The sequence below is a fragment of the Pelophylax lessonae genome, assembly GCF_965119305.1.
Source record: "Pelophylax lessonae genome assembly, chromosome: 4".
Taxonomy (NCBI): domain Eukaryota; kingdom Metazoa; phylum Chordata; class Amphibia; order Anura; family Ranidae; genus Pelophylax; species Pelophylax lessonae.
Window position 1 is genome coordinate 600,242,266 of NC_138771.1, and position 22,138 is coordinate 600,264,403.

General features: G+C 42.8%; 1 protein-coding gene across 2 annotated transcripts in view; it reads left to right on the forward strand.

Annotated features, from left to right (window-relative positions):
• Positions 1 to 22,138, forward strand: part of DNM2 (dynamin 2) — a 256,519-nt gene that overhangs the window by 178,265 nt on the left and 56,116 nt on the right. For both annotated transcript variants that reach the window (XM_082254569.1, XM_082254568.1), the window contains exons 13-15: positions 3,553 to 3,604; positions 10,035 to 10,148; positions 16,631 to 16,740. In XM_082254569.1, coding sequence (XP_082110695.1) covers positions 3,553 to 3,604; positions 10,035 to 10,148; positions 16,631 to 16,740 — 276 coding nt within the window. The remainder of the gene's footprint in view (positions 1 to 3,552; positions 3,605 to 10,034; positions 10,149 to 16,630; positions 16,741 to 22,138) is intronic.

The window sequence follows — 22,138 nt, forward strand, 5'->3', positions numbered from 1 at the left end:
TGAGCTCCAGTTATTCCTGGTTGAGCTCCATGTTACCTGGTTGGCTAGTTTTAGCCTTTTGTGATTTATTTTTAACTGTTTTCCCACCCCTCATTTTTGATACTGCTTTGGGACGTCCCAATGGTCAAAAAGATTCTGGAGCTGTCTCCCTCAATAAACAAAAGAGAAAATGGATTTTTGTCTTACCATAAAATCCTTATCTCTGATGTTCATTGACGGACACAGCACCCACCCCTTATTTTTCTTCTGACACTGCTTGCCACAAAACTGAGTGCCCATAGCAGTGTGTGGAAGTATATCCCCTGGGACTGCCCAATAGGTGTAGTAAAGCTTTTTCTGGCCTAGCGTCCTACTCCTGTAGGGGGGGAGCATAACCCAATGGTCAAGAAGATTCTGGAGCGGTGTCTGTCAGTGAACATCAGAGAAAAGGATTTTACAGTAAGTCAAAAATCCAGTTTTTTTTTTGATTTGGATAATACAATTTGATTCGAACACCTGTCAGTTTTTATTTCTGCCTGTGCTCCCATTAAGGAGATTCAGCCTCTCCATTTTTCTCGTTTACCATGATCATTGAAAGTAAAAGAAAAACCCAACTTTCAGGTTGTCCCCAGAAATGTAATAGCGGGGGAAATCTTCCAATGGGACACAAGTTCTAGAAACCTAGGGGACCCCAAGAAATTGCTATAATTTGCAGGGATTTTGTCTGGCTATTGGGCAGGAAGTGAAGAGAAATCTCTGCAATGGGACACAGATGGCGAAGAAAAAATTGACAGGGGTTATAAAAACCCTCCCTTCTGCTATCCAAAATGTAAGAAAACGTCTTTCCTATAGTTCTACTTTAAGTGTATGAAAGGTTCAGGTGGGCAGCATTCTATAAATGAATCTGAGCTAAAGAATGCAGCGACGTGACCTGAACGTAGCAAGGGAAAGTTCAAAGCTAGCCACAGAAAGTTTGTTACTGAAAGATATTTGATGCTTGGAACAGACTTTCAACACAAGTAGCGAGTCAGTCAACTGTATGTGAATTAAAACATGCTTGGGATAAAAATAGATCTAGATCCAGACAAAAAGGTTAAAGGGTAAGTTTACCTTTCTGAACATGTTACATGTTACACCCTAAATATGTGGGTCACATGTACAGCAGGCACCCCATTCCCTGTGACTGTGGGCTGGGGATCCTCTCCCTGCACCCGCTGTCACAATTTTTAAAAAGTGTATGGAAGTGCGGGGCTCCGCCCACATAGCCATGTCATTTATTCAGTTTCTTGTGAATGAATAGACTACAAGTACCGTCGGCCATTGCAGCTGACAGCTTGTAGTGCTCAGTCAACTATGAATGTGTAGTTGAGCGCTCTTAGTCCATTGCTCTTCCTGCTCTCAAGAAACTGCCTGCCTCTGAGGTATAGGCAGACAGCTATCCTGAGAGTCTGCAGTAGCTTGGCAATGCACCTGCAATCTGTTGATTGCGGATGCAATACTTCATAGAAGCCCCCAAATGTGAACTTCTCTTTGGGAAAAAGAGGGGAGAGGTGCAGACTTCATGAATATTTTTTATTTTTTCTGTAACTCTTCTATGTTTCCAACACATGGGGGAGGTAGACATTTTGTAGGCCAGTTAAGCTGCATTCATACACACATGCTGCTTTTTAAATTGCTTTTGCATGTAAAAGGTTTGTATTTTTTTTTTTTTTTTACCCCTATAGATTGACATCAGCAGTTACAATTTCCCTGTAAAGTGTATCTAATATCTTACAGAAACTAACTACATAGGATAGTTTGTCCTTGGTATCATCATAGCGTCTTTTCTCTTTAGAGTAATTAAAGCGAGCATATATTCAGCCATGTTTTCGCCCTCCATTTTGTAACCTCGCACTTGCTTTTTGCTTACTTGGTCCTGTCTTAGGTTGCCTAGTGTTCTCCGCAGTTTACTGTTGTCTGTCTCTCTCTCAGTAACTTCTCTCCTGTGTTTTTCTTTGCACTGTCACTTATGACCCGCACTCTTTCTCTCTGCATCCTCCACGATCATCACTCGCTCCCCCCATTCTTTCACATGCCAGCTGTTATACCGAACTCAACCCAGGGTGGGTATTCTGCACGTCTCCTGCTTGTGTGTGCCTATGTAATGTCTGCCTGGCTGCTTGTCTCGACCCTCGATTGCTTAGCTAGTTCAGTTGTAGATTTGTAAATCTTTATTTAGAAAAAAAAAAGTCACAGCTTTATTTTGTATGCAGATGTCACTGCTACAAACTAAGAGCGCATCAGTCAGATGTCTTGATTTGCAAATCTGTTGTTAAATCCAATGGAGCAGCATGAAGCATCCTCCCTAATAATTCAGGTGTTTAATTTTTGGGCAAACCTGAATTCAACCCAATTTAATCCACGGAAATGGATATGTTGATAGATAAGACCTTGCACTAACCACCTCCATGTTTAGTTTCACCTCTACATTCTTGTTACAGCAGTTGCACATGGTCTTAATATGGCCATGCAGTCCAAAATGCAGAACTAGCACTCTTGGTAATCGTAACTCAGTAACAAACCTAGTCACACACCTTCCTTTTGCAATAGAAGTCTGTGTGAGAACACCTTTTGGTGAAGGTATAACCCAGCTTGGTGGGAGGGGGCGAGGCCGGTGCACGGTGGGAGGGGGCATGGCTATTGCTCTTCTAGTAAAGAGTACAGGAGTTTTTCAAGGAGTTTCCAAAAGAGTAAAAAGATGTGAGGTTTTTAATTGGGATTGTGGTAAAGCTAGTAGTAAGGGTTAGGTTCCATTTTTAAGGATTAGATTAAGGGGATAGCCTTATTAGCAGGGGATATGGTTAACTGTTTATTTTAAGAGCCGGTTCACACTATTACGACTTGCCAGGCGACTTGGTCAGCCTGGCAAGTCGCGCACCGTCGGGTCCATTGAGTAGTACAGGACCGGTTCTAATAGGAGCGACACAAGTCGCTCCTACTTAGAAAAAGGGTCCTGTACTACTTCGGGGCGACCTGGAGGCGACTTGCATAGACATTCATTAGATGAAGTCTGTGCAAGTCGCGGTGCACGTGACTTCACAGGTCGCCCCCGAAGTCGGAGCGACCTAATGTGAACGGGGACTCAGAGTTTGTTTTGAGATTTAGGTTTGGGGTCTAATCTCCATGTTGGATACCAATGTTGGAGAATCAGTTAAGTGTTAAAATTAGGGGGGATAATGTAAGTGTGTTGGCCTTTCTTCTTTGAGATACTTGCAAAAAGTGCTGCATGAGAATGTGAAGTGTTTAAGACTGGGGTCCACTATGTAATTTGAGTGAAGGCAAGCCCTTCCACCTACTACTCTATTTGAAAAAGTTGAGCAGGTGCTTTGACTGGACTGGTTTCATTATTCACAGTTTAGAAGCCGCATAAGAACTGCAGAAAAGCATTAAAATTAGCGCATGCCGCTAGCTGATATAGAAAAGGCATTTTTTCCTGATTTAACAAAACTGGAGTGTTTGCATTAAGCCATTGTAGTTCACAGTATTGTAACCATGTCTGTACTATTTTTATCTTTTTCTTTTTATTTAATCTAGTGCCCAACAAAGAAACACACAGCTCAACAAGAAGAGGGCTGTCCCCAACCAGGTAATCTTCACACAATGCAGGGCCACCCGCCACTTGCACAGCCAAACTTATGCTTGTCCTACATTAACAATATGGCACGGGTGATTCAACCTTAGTTCTTCAACTTGGTTCACTGCACTGTTTCTCAGACCTATGATCAGTGTCTGAATAAGGACACGTTCTTTTGTCTCTAGAAACCCCAATGCCTTCCTTTTTTCCTTCTCTCATGCTGTAGGAGGACAGTATGGTCGCTATGGGAGAAAAGAACACTCCTTCTTTCAGACACTTTTTTTTTTAATAGAGAAGACCTCAAATAGCAGCTAGGTCTGAGGGCACCTTTATATCCTATGTCTATTCCCTAACGAAGAAGTTGATTTCAAGTATTTGTGTAGAATTGCACATTTCTCAGGTCTTTGGAATTATTCTGGGAAGCCATTTTCTCTTGCACAAGAGCTCAAAGGATAGCATGACTCTGGAACCCTCACAATGCACTGCATTTCTCATACTCTGTCCTGTCTGACTTTCTCACACACGTCCTCTAAACTCACCAAACTGCTGTGTTCTGTGCACAAGCATGCACGTGCATTTTTAATATTAAAAATTGGCATGTACTGATATTAATTTTTTTTTTCTTACTGACTTTTTTAAAAACAATTGTTGGTAAAATGGGAATTTAAATATTAACTGTGTATTAATTGCATGTAATTTTTTTCCCTTTCTTCTTTTTGCTGCTGTTCCATTCTGTGTTTGTTCTCCACATTCTTCATTCTCTCTCTCTCTCTCTCCATAACTCTGTTATCATAAAATTCACCCTTGTTCCTGTATTGTATACTCCTGCATCCTCCTAATCTCACGGTTCCTTATCCCAAACTCAGGGAGAGATTTTGGTAAGTACTTGCTGTGTGTGAGTAACCATGCTTTAGCCAAAGGTTAACCAGCAATTAGTGAAATGTGGTAGAGGGCCAAAAAAAACATATATTTTATTTTTAATCACAGTTAAGTGGGCTTACTCATTTCTTTAAAATATATTGATCTTATTTTGCCGTTTCTTGTTTTATCATACATTGATTAATTTAGCTCACTTATGCCTCGTTTCCACTGAGCGGAATGGTTCGGATCGGTACGGTACGCTATTTTGGGTGTTTCCATTATGAAAGTGGCCCATACAACCGAACCAAACCGCACCATTCCTGGTCCTGCTTCAGATGTAGGGCCATAGGAAATGGTATGGTATGGTTAGGGCGGAGCTACTGGCGTCACACGATAGATTCCACTGATTGGCGGACAGGAAAACTTCAATGCTCACGTCAAATGAAAGGGCAAAACAAACACCTCATTTGGTGTAAACCCCGCATGGTCCCTGGTGGCCCGACTTGCAGTGGAAACGCTCACCTGAATAGACCGGACCATTCTAACCATTCCAAACTGTACCGACCCAAACCGTTCCACTCAGTGGAAACGAGGCATTAGAGTTGAAGCTAGAATATAAGCATACCTAGCTGGGAAAGGCCTAGAACTGCAGGGTTCTATCTCATTGGAATGGCTCAGGAAGGCTTTTGCCAGATGAAAAGTCTGCATTTATTCCCTTCCCATACTAAATAGCTTTTCTTTCCCATAACCACCTTCTTTTCATTGAGAATTTCTGCTGGTAAAGAAGACTTGTCATGGGATAAATGTGTGCTTTGACTTGGGAGCAAATCCATTGCTTGTCACACATTTTATAGGAACTTGACATCCAGCAGGGGGCGTTGTTACCCTACGGAAAATGAACGAGCAATTTATTTTACAAAAATATCCATTAAATGACAAGCCTTACATAGCCTGTAATTATAATAGGTTTTAATTAAAATTCTTAGTGTAGTTTGCTTGGAGGAATGCTTTCTCATTTTCATCTACCCATAGACATTTCTGTTGAATTTTATCACTAAGTGTAGTTTTCCTTCAGTGGCTAAAGAATGGTTTGTCTTGTTGCTTAATCACAGTTCAGGATTGCTTTGAACCTATTGGGTTTTCTGTCATGTCCTCTCTCCCTGTCCTAACTTACAATCACCTATCACAAGTTACAAGGTGGACTTCTGCACAAGGAAGGAGGTGGCACTGATGATTTAAATCATAAGGAAGGGCAATGTCAGGCCTGAATCCTGCAGGGCACGGGTCTCTTAAAGAGGAAAAGCGGCAAACTTTTTGAAAGCCGCTTTTTAAAATCTAAAGGATCTTTATTCTTTTTGGGTAGAGCAGGACACCTCCCTTACACTCCTAACAGACTGTGTGTCCCCACTGGCCTGCGCTTTACTCTTGTGGGCCATTAGGCTTTGTTGACCCTAAGACAATGCAATACTAAGGGATAGGAATTACCAGAATCACACAATAGAAATGTGGGAGATGTTAAGTTTGTTTTTAAAGGTATAGGATCCAGGGCTGCCATGCTTATTAATTTGGAACCTCAAACTTTACTGACTCCAAACAAGCATGTGCATACCCGGTTTCAGGACATAACATTCATATGCTTATTCTGGGGTCAGGGACTCGGTAGTAAATCACCGATTTGGGTGATAGCCCCAAAGCTTGTACTTTTAGTAATTTACAAGTTGGCTGTAGTAATATTTATTATTGACACGTTTGAAGCAAATCTGTGCTTTGTCCATACAGGGCAAAACAATAGGTTTGTTTTAAGGCCCCTTAATCCAGCAGCACATTTATTTACTTTGGTCAACCACACAAAGAAAATACCTGATACTTCCATGTATGCAGGAGCATGCGACTTGCTCCCCTTCCTCCCATGTGACAGTGCTGGTTTTGTGTGGATGCCATAGTGATGTCACATGGGTTTGGGGACTGCGTACTGTAAGCCTCTGCTACAGAAAGCTTGGACAGTAATTTGTTTCCTTGTGCCCAGTGGCTGGGCAGAATGGGGTAGGAACAAATAAAAGATAACTATATGCTTTTGGATACCCTAAAAGAGCTTCACATTGCGCCTGACATTGCCCTGAACCAAAATTGGACACACTTTTTTTTTTTGAACAGTGGACTGTTTTCCAGAACTAATGTGAAGGGAACTGGTGTATATGTTATAAATGCCTCTTCTCCTCTAATGAGCATTCTGCCATGTGTAATTTCTCCCTGGTTTATGGATTGGTGAGATTAGTGGCTTACGCCTAATTAAGAAACACCAAAGAGGTCCTTCTTGTCTACAGTTCCTGGGTGTAACCAGGACCGAATTCTGCATAGAAAGCTATAGACATATAATGTGTGTCTGTGTGTGTGTATAGGTGTGGAAAAAATGCTGTAAATGAAGAATGCTTTCAGAAATAGAAGTGTTACCAGTTAAAGTGGAAGTAAACCCTCCCATTTTCAGCCAGGGAAGTGGTCATCTTGGCCTCTTTTTTTGATCTTCAACTGCCATGATGCTGTACATGTTATGACACCAGCCATTGGATGTTTTGACAGTTTGGTTGAGAGCACAACCAATGTGACAGTTGGGAATCTAATGTGTTTTTCAAATTTTTATCAATTAAAAAAATGGAAAGTAAATGAACAGAAGAGAACTCCAAATCATATCAATATTTGGTGTGACCACCCTGTGCCTTCAAACCAGCATTAATTCTTCTAGGTACACTTGCACACAGTTTTTTGAAGGAACTCTGCAGGTAGGTTGTTCCAAACATCCTGGAGAACTAACCCCAGATTTTCTGTGAATGTTGGCTGCCTCAAGTCCTTCTGTCTCCATGTATTTTCAGACAGCTCAATGATGTTGAGATCAGGGCTTTGTGGGGGCCAAACCATCACTTCCACTGAAGATAGTTCTGAATTGGCTGTATGTTTGGAGTAGTCTTGCTGCAGAAAAAAATTTGGGGCCAATCAGACCCTCCCTGATGGTATGACATGACAGATAAGTATCTGCCTGTATTTCTTGACTTTCAGGACACCATTGGTCCTGAATAAATCTCTAATTTCATTTGCAGATATGCAGCCCCAAAGTTGCAAAGAACCTCCACAATACTTCACTGTTGCCTGCAGACACTCATTATTGTGCCTTTTGCGAACAAACTGCCTTCTGCTACAGCTGGATATTTCAATTTTTACTCATCGGTCCAGAGCACCTGCAGCCTTTTTCTGCTCGCCAGTCCCTATGTTTTCATGCATAGTGGAGTCACTTAGCTTTGTTTCCATGTTCTGTGCAGAAAAAATGGCAGCTGCTTCTAAATCAAAATTAGAAATATTTGGCTGCAGCAAAAGGCAGTTTGTTTGCGAAGGGCTGGGAAGCGGTACAATCATGACTGTCTGCAGACCACAGTGAAGTATTGTGGAGATTCCTTGCAAGTTTGGGACTGCATTTCTGCAAATGGAATCAGAGATTTAGTCAGGATCAATGGTGTCCTCAATGCTGAGAAATACAGAGGCGGATACTTCTCCTTCATCCCGTACAATCAGGAAGGTGTGTGATTGACCCCAAATTTATTCTGCAGCAGGGACAACCCGTAAAATGCACCCAATGCTTTTAAGGCATCAGTGAAGTCCTCCTTTTTTTTTTTACCTATATGTAAGCCTATAATGAGGCTTACCTGTAGGTACAGTAAATCTTTCCTAAACATGCACTATTTAGGAGATATTCACTTTAGTAGCAGCCAATGATGTTACAGGCACATGCACAGTGTGAGCTCAATGAACGGCATGCTGTGCCATGGCTGTGACTCCTGCGTGCATGTGCGGAAGTGTTGATGCGGCTCAGTCATTTAAACAGCCAGGAGCCCCTTAACTAAGATGGAAGCCCATTCAGCTATGACAGCGCACCTGGGTGGCTTCATTTTGATGCACGTGTCATAATGTGGTAGTATGTGAAGCATACTACCACATTGACATTCTCATACAGTGGCCCAATTTTTTATTTTTTTGCAGTGTAAAGAACAAGGAATCCTGGAAGTAATGGTTTTTGCCCCCACAGAGCCCCGATCTTAACTTAATGGAGTCTGTCTGGGATGACATGAATAGGCAGATTTTAGGCAGCCTACATCCACAGAAGATCTGTGGTTAGTTCCAAGATGTTTGGAACAACCTTCCTGCAGAGTTCCTTCAAAAACTGTGTGCAAGTGTACCTAGAAGAATTGATGCTGATTTCAAGGCAAAGTGTGGTCATCCCAAATATTGATTTGGTTAGGATTTCCTTTTTGTTGATTAAAAAAAAATACTATTAACACTTCTATTTCTTAAAACAGGGATCCTCAAACTATGGCCCTCCAGTTGTTGTGGAACTACACGTCCCATGAGGCATTGTAAAACTGACATTCGCAGACATGACTAGGCATGATGGGGATTGTAGTTCCTGAACAACTGGAGGGCCATAGTTTGAAGACCCGTGTCTTAAAACATTAGTTTACATGCTCAAAGGTGGAGGATGTAGATCCCATACTTGGTCCTGCCAATGATGAAGGCTTGGTAACATTTTAGAAATGTGGTGTTCCTGGCCTGCTCCCACACTGGTTGCAGGAAGTTAGGCAATAGAAGTGTTGGGTATGAGACTTGGCTGTCATTGAGCACCTCTGTAGTAACATCATGGTAAATGGTTCAAACAAGCTAGCTCACGGGTTTGATTTTAGGACTTATGCACCATAATGGGCTATAGAAATGTGGTTCTTGTTGCCCAAAATAATCATTTGTTTTTATTTTTGTTTTTTACTTTGCTTAACTAAATTAAAAGGGAGAATAGAGATGGTTGATGAGAGCAGTTCCCTCTCTCAATGAGGGTTAGGAGCACTGGTTAATTTTCATTGTAATTTTGCTAAGACCGTTGTTATGCCGCAACCATGTAGAGCTTACTTTTCAGCAGCTTCTGGGGAATTTAATATAAATGTTAGCTGTGCTGTACCGAATATCACTAGCCATTTGACTTGGGTCATTTTAAACTTTCTTGGTCTTAAAGTGGAACTCTGGGCATAATAAGTTACTTATTCTGTTTGTTGTAGTCTGTCAACTCAGCAGTTTTCTTTTCTGAGCCCCCTTCCAACAAAAATGTTTTTACCTGGATCATTTTGTCCATAGTTCTGATTTAATACATGAAACCTTAATCTGTTTTAGGTGTCAGCTAGGATGAGATTGTAGGGGACAAAAAGGATTTCTTTTTCCTGTAATATTTATAGCAAAGGCTGACTATACATTATACAATTTTCCTTTTTAGATTTACCAAAACCATACAATATGCGGTCAAATGTAAACACTTGCAACTTGTATGCAGCCAGGCAGGCCTTTGCACTACACAGCTGAAGGTAAATGTAAAGGAAATTGAATAAGAAAATTGTATAATGTATGGCCAACTTTAGTTGCAGAAATTTTTCTTTTTTTTTTTTATTATATGGGAGTAGCCTTATTATAGCATCAGACAAATACTGCGGCTCCTGCCTTTGTTTCCTATCTCCCACCCCCATGTTGTACTTTTTCCCCCTCTTTTTCTCTTCAGGTGATCAGGAGAGGTTGGTTGACCATCAACAACATCAGCATCATGAAAGGAGGCTCCAAGGAATATTGGTTCGTGCTGACAGCAGAGTCCCTATCCTGGTATAAAGATGAAGAGGTAAAGTGGGACAATGTGGGGGATGCATTAGATTTGGGTCTTATTTTATAAAGATTTGTTGAAGCTGAACTCCAGGTAGCTAAAATAGGCACACATTAATGCTGGTATGTATTAATACATCCTCTAAATTAGGGCTTGACAAATTTGCCTGAAATCTAGGAGCCAGCTAAAAAAGTTAGGAGGCAGTTTTTTTTTAATTATTTTAACTAACAACCAAGCTTTATTTAAAAAAAAAAAACTGATACTAAATTTACACATAAATACGACTAGAACCCCGCTCTCCTCTATAGGGCAATCGGATAGAAACAGACCATTTGTCTGTTTCCATCCAATGCCATCTGATCCGATCCACGCAATGGATAGAAAATTGAACCACCATCCGTCTGTTTTTGGCTGACAGGATCAGATGGCGGCAGATTACCGCTCCATAGAGGAGACTGAAGGGTCCGGTCAGGTCTGCCTGAGAAACTGACAGGCGGACCTGATCAGACAGCCCGTGTGAAAGGGGTCTTCGGCTGTGTGGCTGTGGCATGGCAGGGAGATGATAAAAATATATATATATAATTTTTTTTTTTTTTTTTTCAATAATTGGAAAAAAAAAAATATTTATTATTATTATTTTATTTTAATAAATAAATAATAACCACACTCCTTGTCCACTTACCTTTAAGCAAAGGTAAGTGGACAGGGAGATGAAGCCTGCAAAAACATCCATCTCATCTCCTCTTGGGAAGGAGATGGGCAGGCATTGAGAACAGGCAGTGGAAACGGTCATTAGTGACTGCTTGTGAAACTCCAGGCCACAACAAGAGGGCGCGAGTTCCACGTTGGAAGCCTCTCTCATCTCACAGAAGAAGGCCGAAAAGCCGGGGGCCTCAATTTTCGGATGGCGCGGTAGTCCGTGCACTCGGGGAGGTGGGGGGGGGGACACAAAAGGGACAGGACACCTCCTGCAGGGCACCCCAGGCGCCAGGTCGCTAATTCTAGTCGCCAATGTGACCTGGCGCCCGGGGTTTGTCGAGCCCTGATCTAAATATATATTTTTATGTTTTTTTTTTCTTTTTTTTATGTAAGCATGATTTGTACCTGAATTTGACTTTGTAACGGCCTCTTGCAGTCCCTGTACAGAGCTCAGATTGGTAGAGGGAAAAGAAGCCAGTCAGCTGTGCTAACAAGACACATTCTGATAAAATCAATCTGCTGCTTCTCTTTTCACGTGGGACAAGACCTGTACATTAACTTTAAAGGAGTTGTAAACTCAGGAAAGTGTTTTTTTTTTGTTTTTTTTTCCATGCTGTCCTGGGACTCCCTCCTGATTGGTTGAGATAAAGCCACAGCGCCATTGTAGTCAGCCAATCAGAGGAGAGGGGGGGGGGGTGGCCAAATGGCAGCTTCGTGTTTGAATGGACACATGGAGCTGCAGCTCGGCTCGAGTGCATCCATAGCAAGCTGCTTGCTGTGGGGGACACTCAATAAGATGGAGGGGCCAGGAGCAGGAATGAGGGACCTAAGAAGAGGAGGATCCAGGCTGCTCTGCGCAAAACCAGCTGCACAGAGGAGGCAAGTTATAACTTTTTTTTTTTTTTTTTTTCTAAAAGCGACTTGTCATTCACTTTAAGTAATATTGAACTTAAAAAAGGTAAAATAAAATTTAACAGCTGACCTAAAAACTTGCATTTTCTGCAGCTGTCTGCAGCTCCTCAATGTGGCAAGTTCATTTTTCCTGCAGTATCACCTGTTCCCCTGATGGGGGACTCCTCTTTCTGGTTTCCAGGGTGGCTCCTTGGCCTGCATGGTCTTATGGAACTATCTTCTGGTGCACACTCCAGGGAAAGGACTATGTAGGAGCACACTGTCTGTGCCCAAGATTGAAATCATTCATTTTGTAAATGTCTGGGGATGCAGGCACATGGAATGCTTGGATATATATGTGCTACCTGAAATGAGGGGCAGGGAAGTGTAACAGGACAGGGGAGACTGCAGCTGCCACTGGATCATGATCAAAGTGTTTATGGAGCATATGTTTGCGGTTTGCTCTGTGCTACATGTGTATATACAGGACAGAGTTTCTGGAAAAAGAGGATTTATACTACCTAACCAAATCCGAAAAAAAGATCAGGTCTCCAGTCCTGCCAGAAAGGGCTATGAGGTGTGGCTGAGCTATGTAAATGTCAGGACTAGATTGATAGAAACACACACAAAAAATCTGCTGTTAGGTAAAATTGCTCACTTTTATGTATTTTGCCTGTGTATTTAGCCGTTTGCCTGGAGTTCAGCTATAAAGTGTTACATTTGCGCAAGAAAATAAATCTCTTTTTACGCTTACTTGTTTGACAGAAAAAAAAAAAAAAACCTTGTATACATGTTAGTGGTTTAGTGCAATGTATTTCCATGGATCTTTATGTATTTATGATGGATCAGCATTCATTGTAGAGCATCAGGGACTCCAGAAAATTACATCCAACTTCTGTCATTTTTTTATTTTGTGGTTCTTGTTTTCTTTGAAGTTGTGTAGGAGCAACTTGACTTAAAAATTGATAGATTAGTGGTGCTTCAGATGAGCAGAAACATGGAGGAAGACCAAAAAAGAGTTTTAAAAGCTACTAGGGAGATCCTTCGAAGGGTAGTATTCAGTTGAATGTATGAGAAAAGTAAGTCAAAGAGTGTAGTAAGCGTATACTCACGTTCATAAGGTTACTGGATACCCGTTCTAGGGTCAATCCACCTATTTCAGCACTTGAGGAGAATGTCTCCATGTAGACCATGAGCGGTACCACTCAATGCTTGTCGGCAATTTTCTGGAAAATCTTGCACCACGCCAGGTTGCTATGAGATTCAGTGAATAATAGTAGATTGAATAAGGCCCCAAAATGGAATCGGTGTGTGGTCAGCAGAGATGCCCATTCAATAAAGGTGCATCCAAGTGGATTCTTCAGCCCAGAGTATACTGGTTTCTCTGTATCCTCTGGGCTGAAGGAAGGCCCACAGATACCACCCATTTAAGTGTACTGTACACAATTTCCTGAGGGAATGGCTACTAAAGAGCCACGAAACGCGTTGATGGTGTTTTAACCTGTTTTCATGATCAGTATATACCAACCTTCCTGAAGAATCCACTTGAAAGCACCTTTTATTGAATGGGTGCCTCTGCTGACCACACACTGGTTCCAATTTGGGACCTTATTCTATCTACTTAACTTGAAAATGTTCTTCAGATGCACTGCATTTCTCTTAAGGCTGTTATTTATTTTGTGACTGACCGCTGCAGTAATGGTAGGATGACTCCAGCAGCCATTTTGTTCTGTGCACCTATGGAGTCTTCATTTAAGGTCTTATGCACACTGGCTGTTTAGCCCCAGTGCACGAGATTGCAGAATTTTGGTGCAGGCAGAAGGCTTTAGCATGCACCGTCAACCCCACTCCCGGCAGCCTGTAGAACTCAGAACCTCAAAGTTGCTGTGGCTGGACGGTGTACAGAGTGTTAAAGTTTTAGGGTAGTATGTGCCCAGAGATGAATGCCCGGAACACAGCCTGCTTGCATTCTGGACACATACTGTCCTAAACAATAGTGCACTATCCAGCCACAGCAGCTCTCCGCTGTTTATACATTTCCACAGTAGTGGGGTTTGATGGTGCGGCCGTGCCAAAACACCGGGCTCTCCTGAAATGGTACTAAAGACCGGTAGCCATGAGGTCTTATTGTGATCCTTGTGTGAGCCCTCGTAGTGATAAATAAAAGTGGGACAAGGTGGGCACAGTGACTTGAAAAGTAATTTAAGGATGACAGAACAAAGTTAACAGAATAAGGAAAGGACATTTGTTAGGCAGAACTGGGGTGACTGGCACAGATTGCATTTGCAGCCTTCCCTATTTCTGATTCTAGTATTGACATTATATATACAGTTTTGGGACTAGTGTTGTGTTTTTAGATGGCTAACAGCAGTTCTGGTAGAAAAATAGTTGTAGCCTCAGCCTTGAGGATGAAGCGGTCACCTAAATAACATGAACTAGCTACACAAAATACTGTAAGACTGAAAAGCAAAAGTATTTTTAGAACACCTTTTGAGGCAGTTGCATTCTAACATTAGCTCACACACATCTGCTTTCCATGTGTCTCCTGTTCGAGGTCCCGTGTGTCTTCATGTCGACGATTGTCCATCCCAGTTTAACCAGTGTGTAGACTACTGTTCACTCACAATCCAACGAACACGTAGTCTGAACACTGGGAAAACAGGGTCAGGCTCTGAATTGCAGAATCCCAGCCGGCGACGCTCACGAAAATTCCTCGCCACTTCCTGTGCCTCACAGAACTGCAGAATAGTCACGTCTTTGTGCCCGTCTGACCGCCAGATGTGCTCCCGCCTTTGTTAGCGGAGTTAAATCTTCAAACTAACTTCTCCAGCAATTCGCCCTTAGCAATTTGGTGACCTTGGCGTCTAAAGCTGACCCTGAGGTCCTGTTAACCCTGTATGCCACTATCCTCACTGGACCCAGTTCATAAAATCTAGAGCAGAGTTAGAGCTAGCAATTCTGGTTAGCAAGGCAACAAAGGGGCTGGATTATGAAAAGTGGATCAAAGTAAACTAGCAGAAGAGTAGCACAGTCCTGTAGGAAATATTCCACTGTCACACACAAGGGTAAATTGGTTGGTATGTGAGACAGCCACACTTAGAACATCAGGGTTTTATTTGTTTTATCCAGTTTTCATAATTGACCCCAGTGGCTTCTAACTCTTTCTGCAAGCTTTAAGGCTGGCATGGCACAGACCGTTTTTCAGTTGGACATAGCAAAAAACGTAAAGAATTTCAGGTTTCACTTCTGCGGGGCAGGCAGGTTTGGAGAGACTTGGAACAGTTCTTCTAGTGATCAGGGCTTGGATGAACAGTGCTGAACCTGTAACAAAAGGTGAGGAGTTTTTCTAATTGATGGCTTTGTATCGACTGTTTCTTATAAATCACTGCACTATCTGGTTACTTTGTGAAACTTGGATCAATCCTCTAGTTTAAAATCCTAGTTTTTGAGCCTTAAATTGGCCATTCACAGATTTTTATCTTAGGCATCAACAAAATAACATTCAGATTACATCCAATCCAACTCTCATATTATACAGCTAGTTAATCTTTGTAAATTGGAGAGCTGAAAATTTTAATGTGCAGCCAGCTGTAGCTTTAATAATCTAACAGATGCAATTGACTAAAATACTACTGGAAACTATAAAGTGATAATTACTTATTTTAAACTTTTTTCGAGTTTTCCCAAGGGGAAAAAAAAAAACTAAAGTCCTTTCTAGCATGCATCACCAGATTCTGGCGGCAAAGATCTGCCACTGCTCCTTGCAGTGCTGAGATTAAAAGTAGCAGTGGTACATCTCATGGTAGAGGGTAGGATTACTTGAACAGCTATATATATTCTCTAAATGAGAATCCTTTAGCTGTCCTTTGTGAGTGCAGATAGAAGCAATAGGGAAAAGGCAGAAATATTTTTTTTTTTTTTTTTGTAATCCAATTAATCAGTGCAGCAAGTTTTTTTTTTTTTTTTTTTTTTTTTTGCACAGCTTACTCCAGTTTTTATACTACATGCTCCATCTCTTGCACTCATTTAAAAAAAAAAAAAGCAAGGGCGTACACGGCGCCACACACACTTTGGACATGGGGTTGATTTCCCCTTTCTCTGTACCACTCATACTGCGTTATCACCAGAAATTCTAAATGTATACAGTGTTTCCCCATAAATAACTGAATGGAATGCTTTTCTCAGGGTGTTTCTCATGCATTAGGTAACCAGATAGCAATGCTGTTCTTGCTCTTTACTTTTATACGCAGTCTCCCCCCCAGCACCCTCCCTATCTATGTATCCCTGTTCATCCTCTAGGAGGAGGTGGAAAGCAGATTACCTACCAAAAAGTTGAACCCCAGCTGCGGCTCTTACCTGGCTTCCCTATATCGCTGCAGGAGTGGATGCTGCAGAGCGAGCCCAGGGATATCCAGGCTCCTGTGACGTGGCATTGAAATGCTTGCTGCCTTCGAAGCACATTTGTGGCTCTACAGGAAGTGAGAGAGGAGGGGTTAAGAGGCTGGGGGGCTCTGCATCCAGCAGCCTCCATGTGGAAGCAGCATAGGCCTCAGCCAAAAGTCCTCCCAGACACTTAAACTGTTCCAGATGTTGCATTGCTAGCAGTAACATAAGCTGCCTTCCATTAACTGTTTTCTCTCCTAGCTGCTCGCAGTTGCTGCGCCCGAGTGCCATCATGGCAGCCAGAAGTTTTAAACATAGAATAAAAATCTGCTTTTTTAGACTGTATATTAAAGCCTTTTTGCTTACAAATTGTCAGTAACTATTATGTTATTAAAAAAAAATTACTAATAAACTGTATAGCCCACTTTTTCTGCATGTATAAGATTTCATCGCTAATAGAAAATGGTACCTGTGGCTGGTAACTTGTACTAGGTCACACGTTGATGAGCTCTCCTCTGCCCCTGCAGGAGAAAGAGAAGAAATACATGCTGCCTCTTGACAACCTGAAGATCCGAGATGTAGAGAAAGGGTTCATGTCCAACAAGCACATCTTTGCCATTTTTAACACAGAATCAAGGTGAGAAGCCAGGGGGCCATGTGTAAGCTGTTGCAGATTTATATCGTACTGGGTATTGATAGGACTTATTGAAATGCAGGTTTGGTTCTATGCGCTTTTAGCTTTCTTTAATGCATTCTGTATTAATTACTTTAGATATGTTAGCATCTGCTTTAAGTGCATGTCCAGCTAAAACTTTATTTTTATTTTTTTGAGTAGAGTGGGGAAAGATTTGATTCCCTTTTGGGCTATACTGCTGTATGGGGTTCTATAATAAAAAGTTCCAGGGATTCTAGCCTTTTGTGCTTAGTCCTCGAGTACAGGGCACAGGAATTTGTTCTTGCTTTGAGCACTGGATTCTGTATTCAGCGCTCACCTTGGCACAAATGTTGTGATAAGTGTAGTTAGCTGCAGGGTTCAAACACACATCCAGGGCTGTGGTCTTTTCCTCTGGCACGCAGACCCTGAAGACCTCTAGGGCATGTGCCCATTGTGACGGGCAAAGCCTGTGCCCTGGACATGACCAGCAATGTAAGACAGTGTTCCCCTGTACCTTTTACACATTGGTTTCTGGCTGTGCATGTCTTATTGGATCATTACTTGGATTTGTGGTACACAATACATTTATATATATATTTTTTCCTACAAGACACATCAGTGATTAGGTACAGGTTATAAAGTAATGTGCAATGTTTTTTTTTTTTTTTTTTCCTCTGGTTATTGTCTTTGTTCAGACTTGCACTTAAAAGTATAGTATACATCTTTTTAATATGGCGGTCATTTTTTTCCCACCTTATTACTTGAAGTTTCTCTGGGTATGGATCTCAAAGCTTGCGGTCATACCTGTTGCCTTAAACCTCAGACACAGTTGCAGGAACTCATTCAGTGCTTGGGGTAATACATATCTTTATACTGAACATGCTTAAACCCCTTAGTTCACATCAATTCTGTCAGTACCTTGCGGGGGAAGATCCTCACTTGGCAATGGCAGATTACAGGCGCTTGGGGCAGGAGCACATGGGCCAAGTATCAAATTCCGCTGCAGGCCGTGAGGAAGCTCCAAGTTCCTTTCAGGTTGATATCTGTTCCTTTGTTCAAGAGCAAGGTCACTGCCTCCACTCCATTCTGATGAATCCAGCTCCCTCACAAACATGCAACCTGTTTGCCTAAAGCAGAATTTGGCCACATGTCTGATTTACTCCAAAGGCTGTCACCACTTATAGAAACAGCAGTTGACCACAGCCAAAACTTGTTCTGCCTCCCTTACCCCTGAGTATATTTATGGCTCAGAACCTGAACTGCTTGGCTCGGTTCACATATCCGGCCGCGGTTTCTAAAAGGAGTCGGTGCCATTTTGTTCACTGGTACAGGTGAGTTTTAGGTCTGAATTTCTATGTGAAATTGTACCTAAACCAGACTTAAAAAGGTATAGGACACTCTTTACAAATGGACTGCGGCTGCCCCGCAGATATGTGAACTGGCTCTTTAGAGAAGGCTGCTGGTTCACATGACATGCAAATTGAATGGGTTTTAAAAAGCATTAAACTTGCATACATGTGAACTGAGCCTTACGTTTGCAGAAGGTAAGGGGGATGCTAATAATTCTTTCCACATGCTAGCTACGGTAGTGATATCCAATAAAATGCTCTTATTATAGTGTCCATTTTTTTGTCTAAACATTTAAATCTTTAGTGCTATTTCTGTAATAATTCACTAAGGGTGCACTGAAATGAAACTTCAGGATGCATTTGGTGGAAAACTGAAATGGATAGTTTTGTGGGGGTTTTTTTTTTTGTTTTTTTAATTAAATGTGGCTGACTATTGACTATTTTAAAATTTCGGTCAATGGAACTCGATTTTGCGTTGAAGTCAATAGGACACAGTATGCCATTATCAGCTCCTTATTTTTTTTTTTTTCTATTGCCAAAAAGGTTAATAACCCTATTTCTGTTTCATTCATAGGACACTAGGACACAGCCCTCCATTATTCCGAACCTCAGGGTTATATTGCCATTTACAGGAGTAGGATACTAGGCAGAAAAAAGACTTGGCAGTCCTAGGTGGTATACACCTCCCTTCATAGACATGTTTTTAATTTTTAAATGGCTTTTTTTTTTTTCTCTTTTTTTTTTTTTTTTTTTTATCCTGCGAGATTTACAATGAACTGCCAGACTGGGCAATGGGCTGGATATCTAGATCCAGTGGTCACCCCCTAGTCTGGCCAGCAGGCACGTGCAGATCACAGCAGCGCGCTAGTTCGGGCGTGACATATCCCCACTGGATGGGGGCTGGCCTGCGAGGTCGCCTATGGCTAGGTCTCGGCCTGAGTCCTAGTTTTTCTCCTGGCCAACAGACCCCCGCCCCATTTCGATGGTGAAGGAGGTTCTGTCTAGAGTGGTGCCCGCCTGGTTCCTGGTATTGCGAGTAGCTGTCCCTCCCCCAGGATGGATTTGGGATGGACTCGGGCCCCACCCTGCGATCAGTCGGACCTGCGGGTTCCCCTTCTCAGACTGCCCCCTGGGCGATTTGGTGGTCCCTGGGGGTCATCTTGGTAACCCATGCCCCCCCCCTCTCTAGGGTAGTGTGTTTCTAATAATTGCCAGCGGCCATGTTTGTGTAGTCTTGTGGCCGTGTTTGGTTGGTCCGGCGTGCTAATAGAGCAGCAGTCATGACGGGAGCCTCTGGGCAGCGTTTTGGCTCTGGGAGCTCCTCCTTTTTCCCCTGGTGTTGACTCCTGGGTTTTCCTTTCCCTTGGACGCCCCACATGGAGCAGACAGGTGCTACTTTGGTGTGGTCCATCGCTCTCTACTGCAGGATGTGGGGTGCTCTGCTTGCTGGTGACCCGGTGATGCTACCAGCGGGGTGGTGGTGTCCCATAGCAGTGCTAGACATTTTTTGTGGTGGCTCACCTTTTTTACTTATGGAGTCTTCTCACCTGACCCCCTCTCAGAGGCTGCAGGTCCTTCTGGGTCCCAGTCCTCCATTGATGCACTAACGGCAGTCCTGGAGTCCTTTGTTTCTTGGGTGGAGGTGCCCTTTAGGCAGCTGGCTGGCAAAATAAGATGGTGATAATGATTCCTTCACACCTGTAGCTGCACACGAAGGCGCTGGTTGACGCACTGATTACATCTGTGCGCGAAACTTTAAAAATAGAGGATGCAGCTGAGGCTGCAGCGGAGGTGCCAGTCCACTTTGGCACCCACAAGCCTTCTCGCATGGCAAAAGTTATCCCTATTTTGACAAATTTTGTCAAATCATGGGAGAATCCAAAACACCCCTTTTGGTTCCTAAATGCTCTGCTGTGAGGTATGTTTTTTTTTTTGAGGAGTCACTCAAGAAGTAGACTGTTACACTAGTGGTGGACCCTCCCTTTCTCCAGGTTCAACAAGGCAACCATTGTTCCTGTAGAGGAATCTCCCAGCTTTTAAAGATCCGGCTGACAGGAAGGCAGAGTTTGCGACACCAGGGCAATGGCCAGGACTGGCCTAAGCGCTGACCCAGCAATAGTGACAAACGCTAACGGAGTGGGCTAAACTTTTGCGGCATGACCTACAGAGGTGAGCAGATTCCCCCTGCTTTTGCTGAGTCGGCGGACCAGTTGGTCCAGGGGCTTCAGTTTGTCTTCGGTGCCTTTTTGGACGCGGCTCCCCTGATTTCAAAGCGATCGATTTCGGCAGTGGTGCTTAGGGCATGTATTGTGGCTTAAGTGTTGGTCTGCGAACCAGACGTGAAAAAAAAAAAAAAAAAAAAAAAACTCTGACGACTTGCCCTTTCAAGGCGATCGCCTGTTTGTTGCTACCCTGGATGACATCATTAAGAGCCTCATAGGGGGGAAGCGCACCTTTCTTCCAGTCTGGGAAGGGGAAAGAACCTTGTCAGACGTAGCTTCTTTCTCGGCTCACAAGAAGTTTTTTCGTCCCTCCCACTGACAAGGGTTCCAAACCTTTCAAGTCCTCCTTGGGAGGAGAGAGAGCGGGATTCTCTAGACCTGCAGATAAGGCGGCTTCAGCCTGCAGTGGGGGGGATGTCTTAACTGGTTTCCGGGCCCTGTGGATCTCCTTGGTAAACGACAAATGGGTCCACAAAAGTGATACTGTCCGGTTACAAGATTGGTTTCATTCTTGCCCTCCGGAAAGGTTCTTTCCTTTCCAATGTACTTTTGTCCCCGGACCGATTGTAAGCTCTCTTTGGGGCGGTGCAAGACCTGTTGCTTCAGGGAGTGATTGTCCCAGTATAAGAACGGTTTTTATTCAAACCTGTTCACGGCCCCAAAGAAGGGCGCGGTGGTGGCATCCCTTCATTAAGAGCGACTTTCTTGCTTCTATCGACATCAAGAGAAAAAGGGTTCCCCCTGTGTGTGTGTGGGACTTTAAACGGCAGCTCAAACATCAATCTTTGTATAAAATCAAATGTTTGATATATAAAAAAGGTTTATACATGAAAATTTCTAAAATGTCTCACAGCCAATTGAGTATGTGATCACAAAGAGATGAGATTCTCCAAAGAACCCAACGCGTTTCAGGACTATGCCTTTCTTCATGGGTAATACAGTGGAGATATAGTAATTCAAAAAGTATTTCTATAGAACAGAAAAATATATAGAAAACATAAGATGTGTACAACAGTGCCAAATTTCCTGATTGGGATGTCCAACTGGACTATACCATCAGTGTTCCTACAAAACATCAGGCCGTGTAGATAGAATTTAAAATGAGAGTCAGCACCTCGCAACCATCGCCAGGCACCAAGGGACCAGAGGATCTAGGGACTTGGCCAGCACAAAAGTACCCAGGAGGAATCCATTTTGGCACAGCGCCCATGAGATCGGTCACACAACTCAGACCTAGCAGGTAAATTTAACTTGTATAATGGCTATATTCGATGGGACAGAGACCTCATTTCTTCATGGAGATTCTGCACCCATTTGCATCTCCTTAGGTTTATTCCTAACAAGACCAAGTCGGACCCAGCTTAATTTGTGGAGGTAGATCTTCCCACAGCAGGTAAACTTAATTACGTTCCATATGGTTATACCAGATCATATATAAACCATATTACCATTAGACTACTCTTCCATGGACAATCTATACCCATCTGTTTCCTTCTAGGATTTCCACATGGATTAATTCAGATCCTTCTTAAAGCGGAGTTGCACTGGTTTTTGTGTTTATAAGGTCAGCATCTACAAAAAGTGTAGCTGCTGACTTTTAATAAACACACACTCACCTATCCCATGGTCCCAGCGATGCGGCCAACGGGAGCCCAAGTTCTTTCTTCTCCCCCCGGCATCACTAGTGTGGGCACCCGGCTGTGACAGCTTGCAGCTTCACAGCTGAGTGCGCCCAGGGCTTGCTGAGTCGTGCCGCACATCCTGATTGGACGGGCAATCTTCTGGGACTTCTAACGTGTCCCAGAAGAT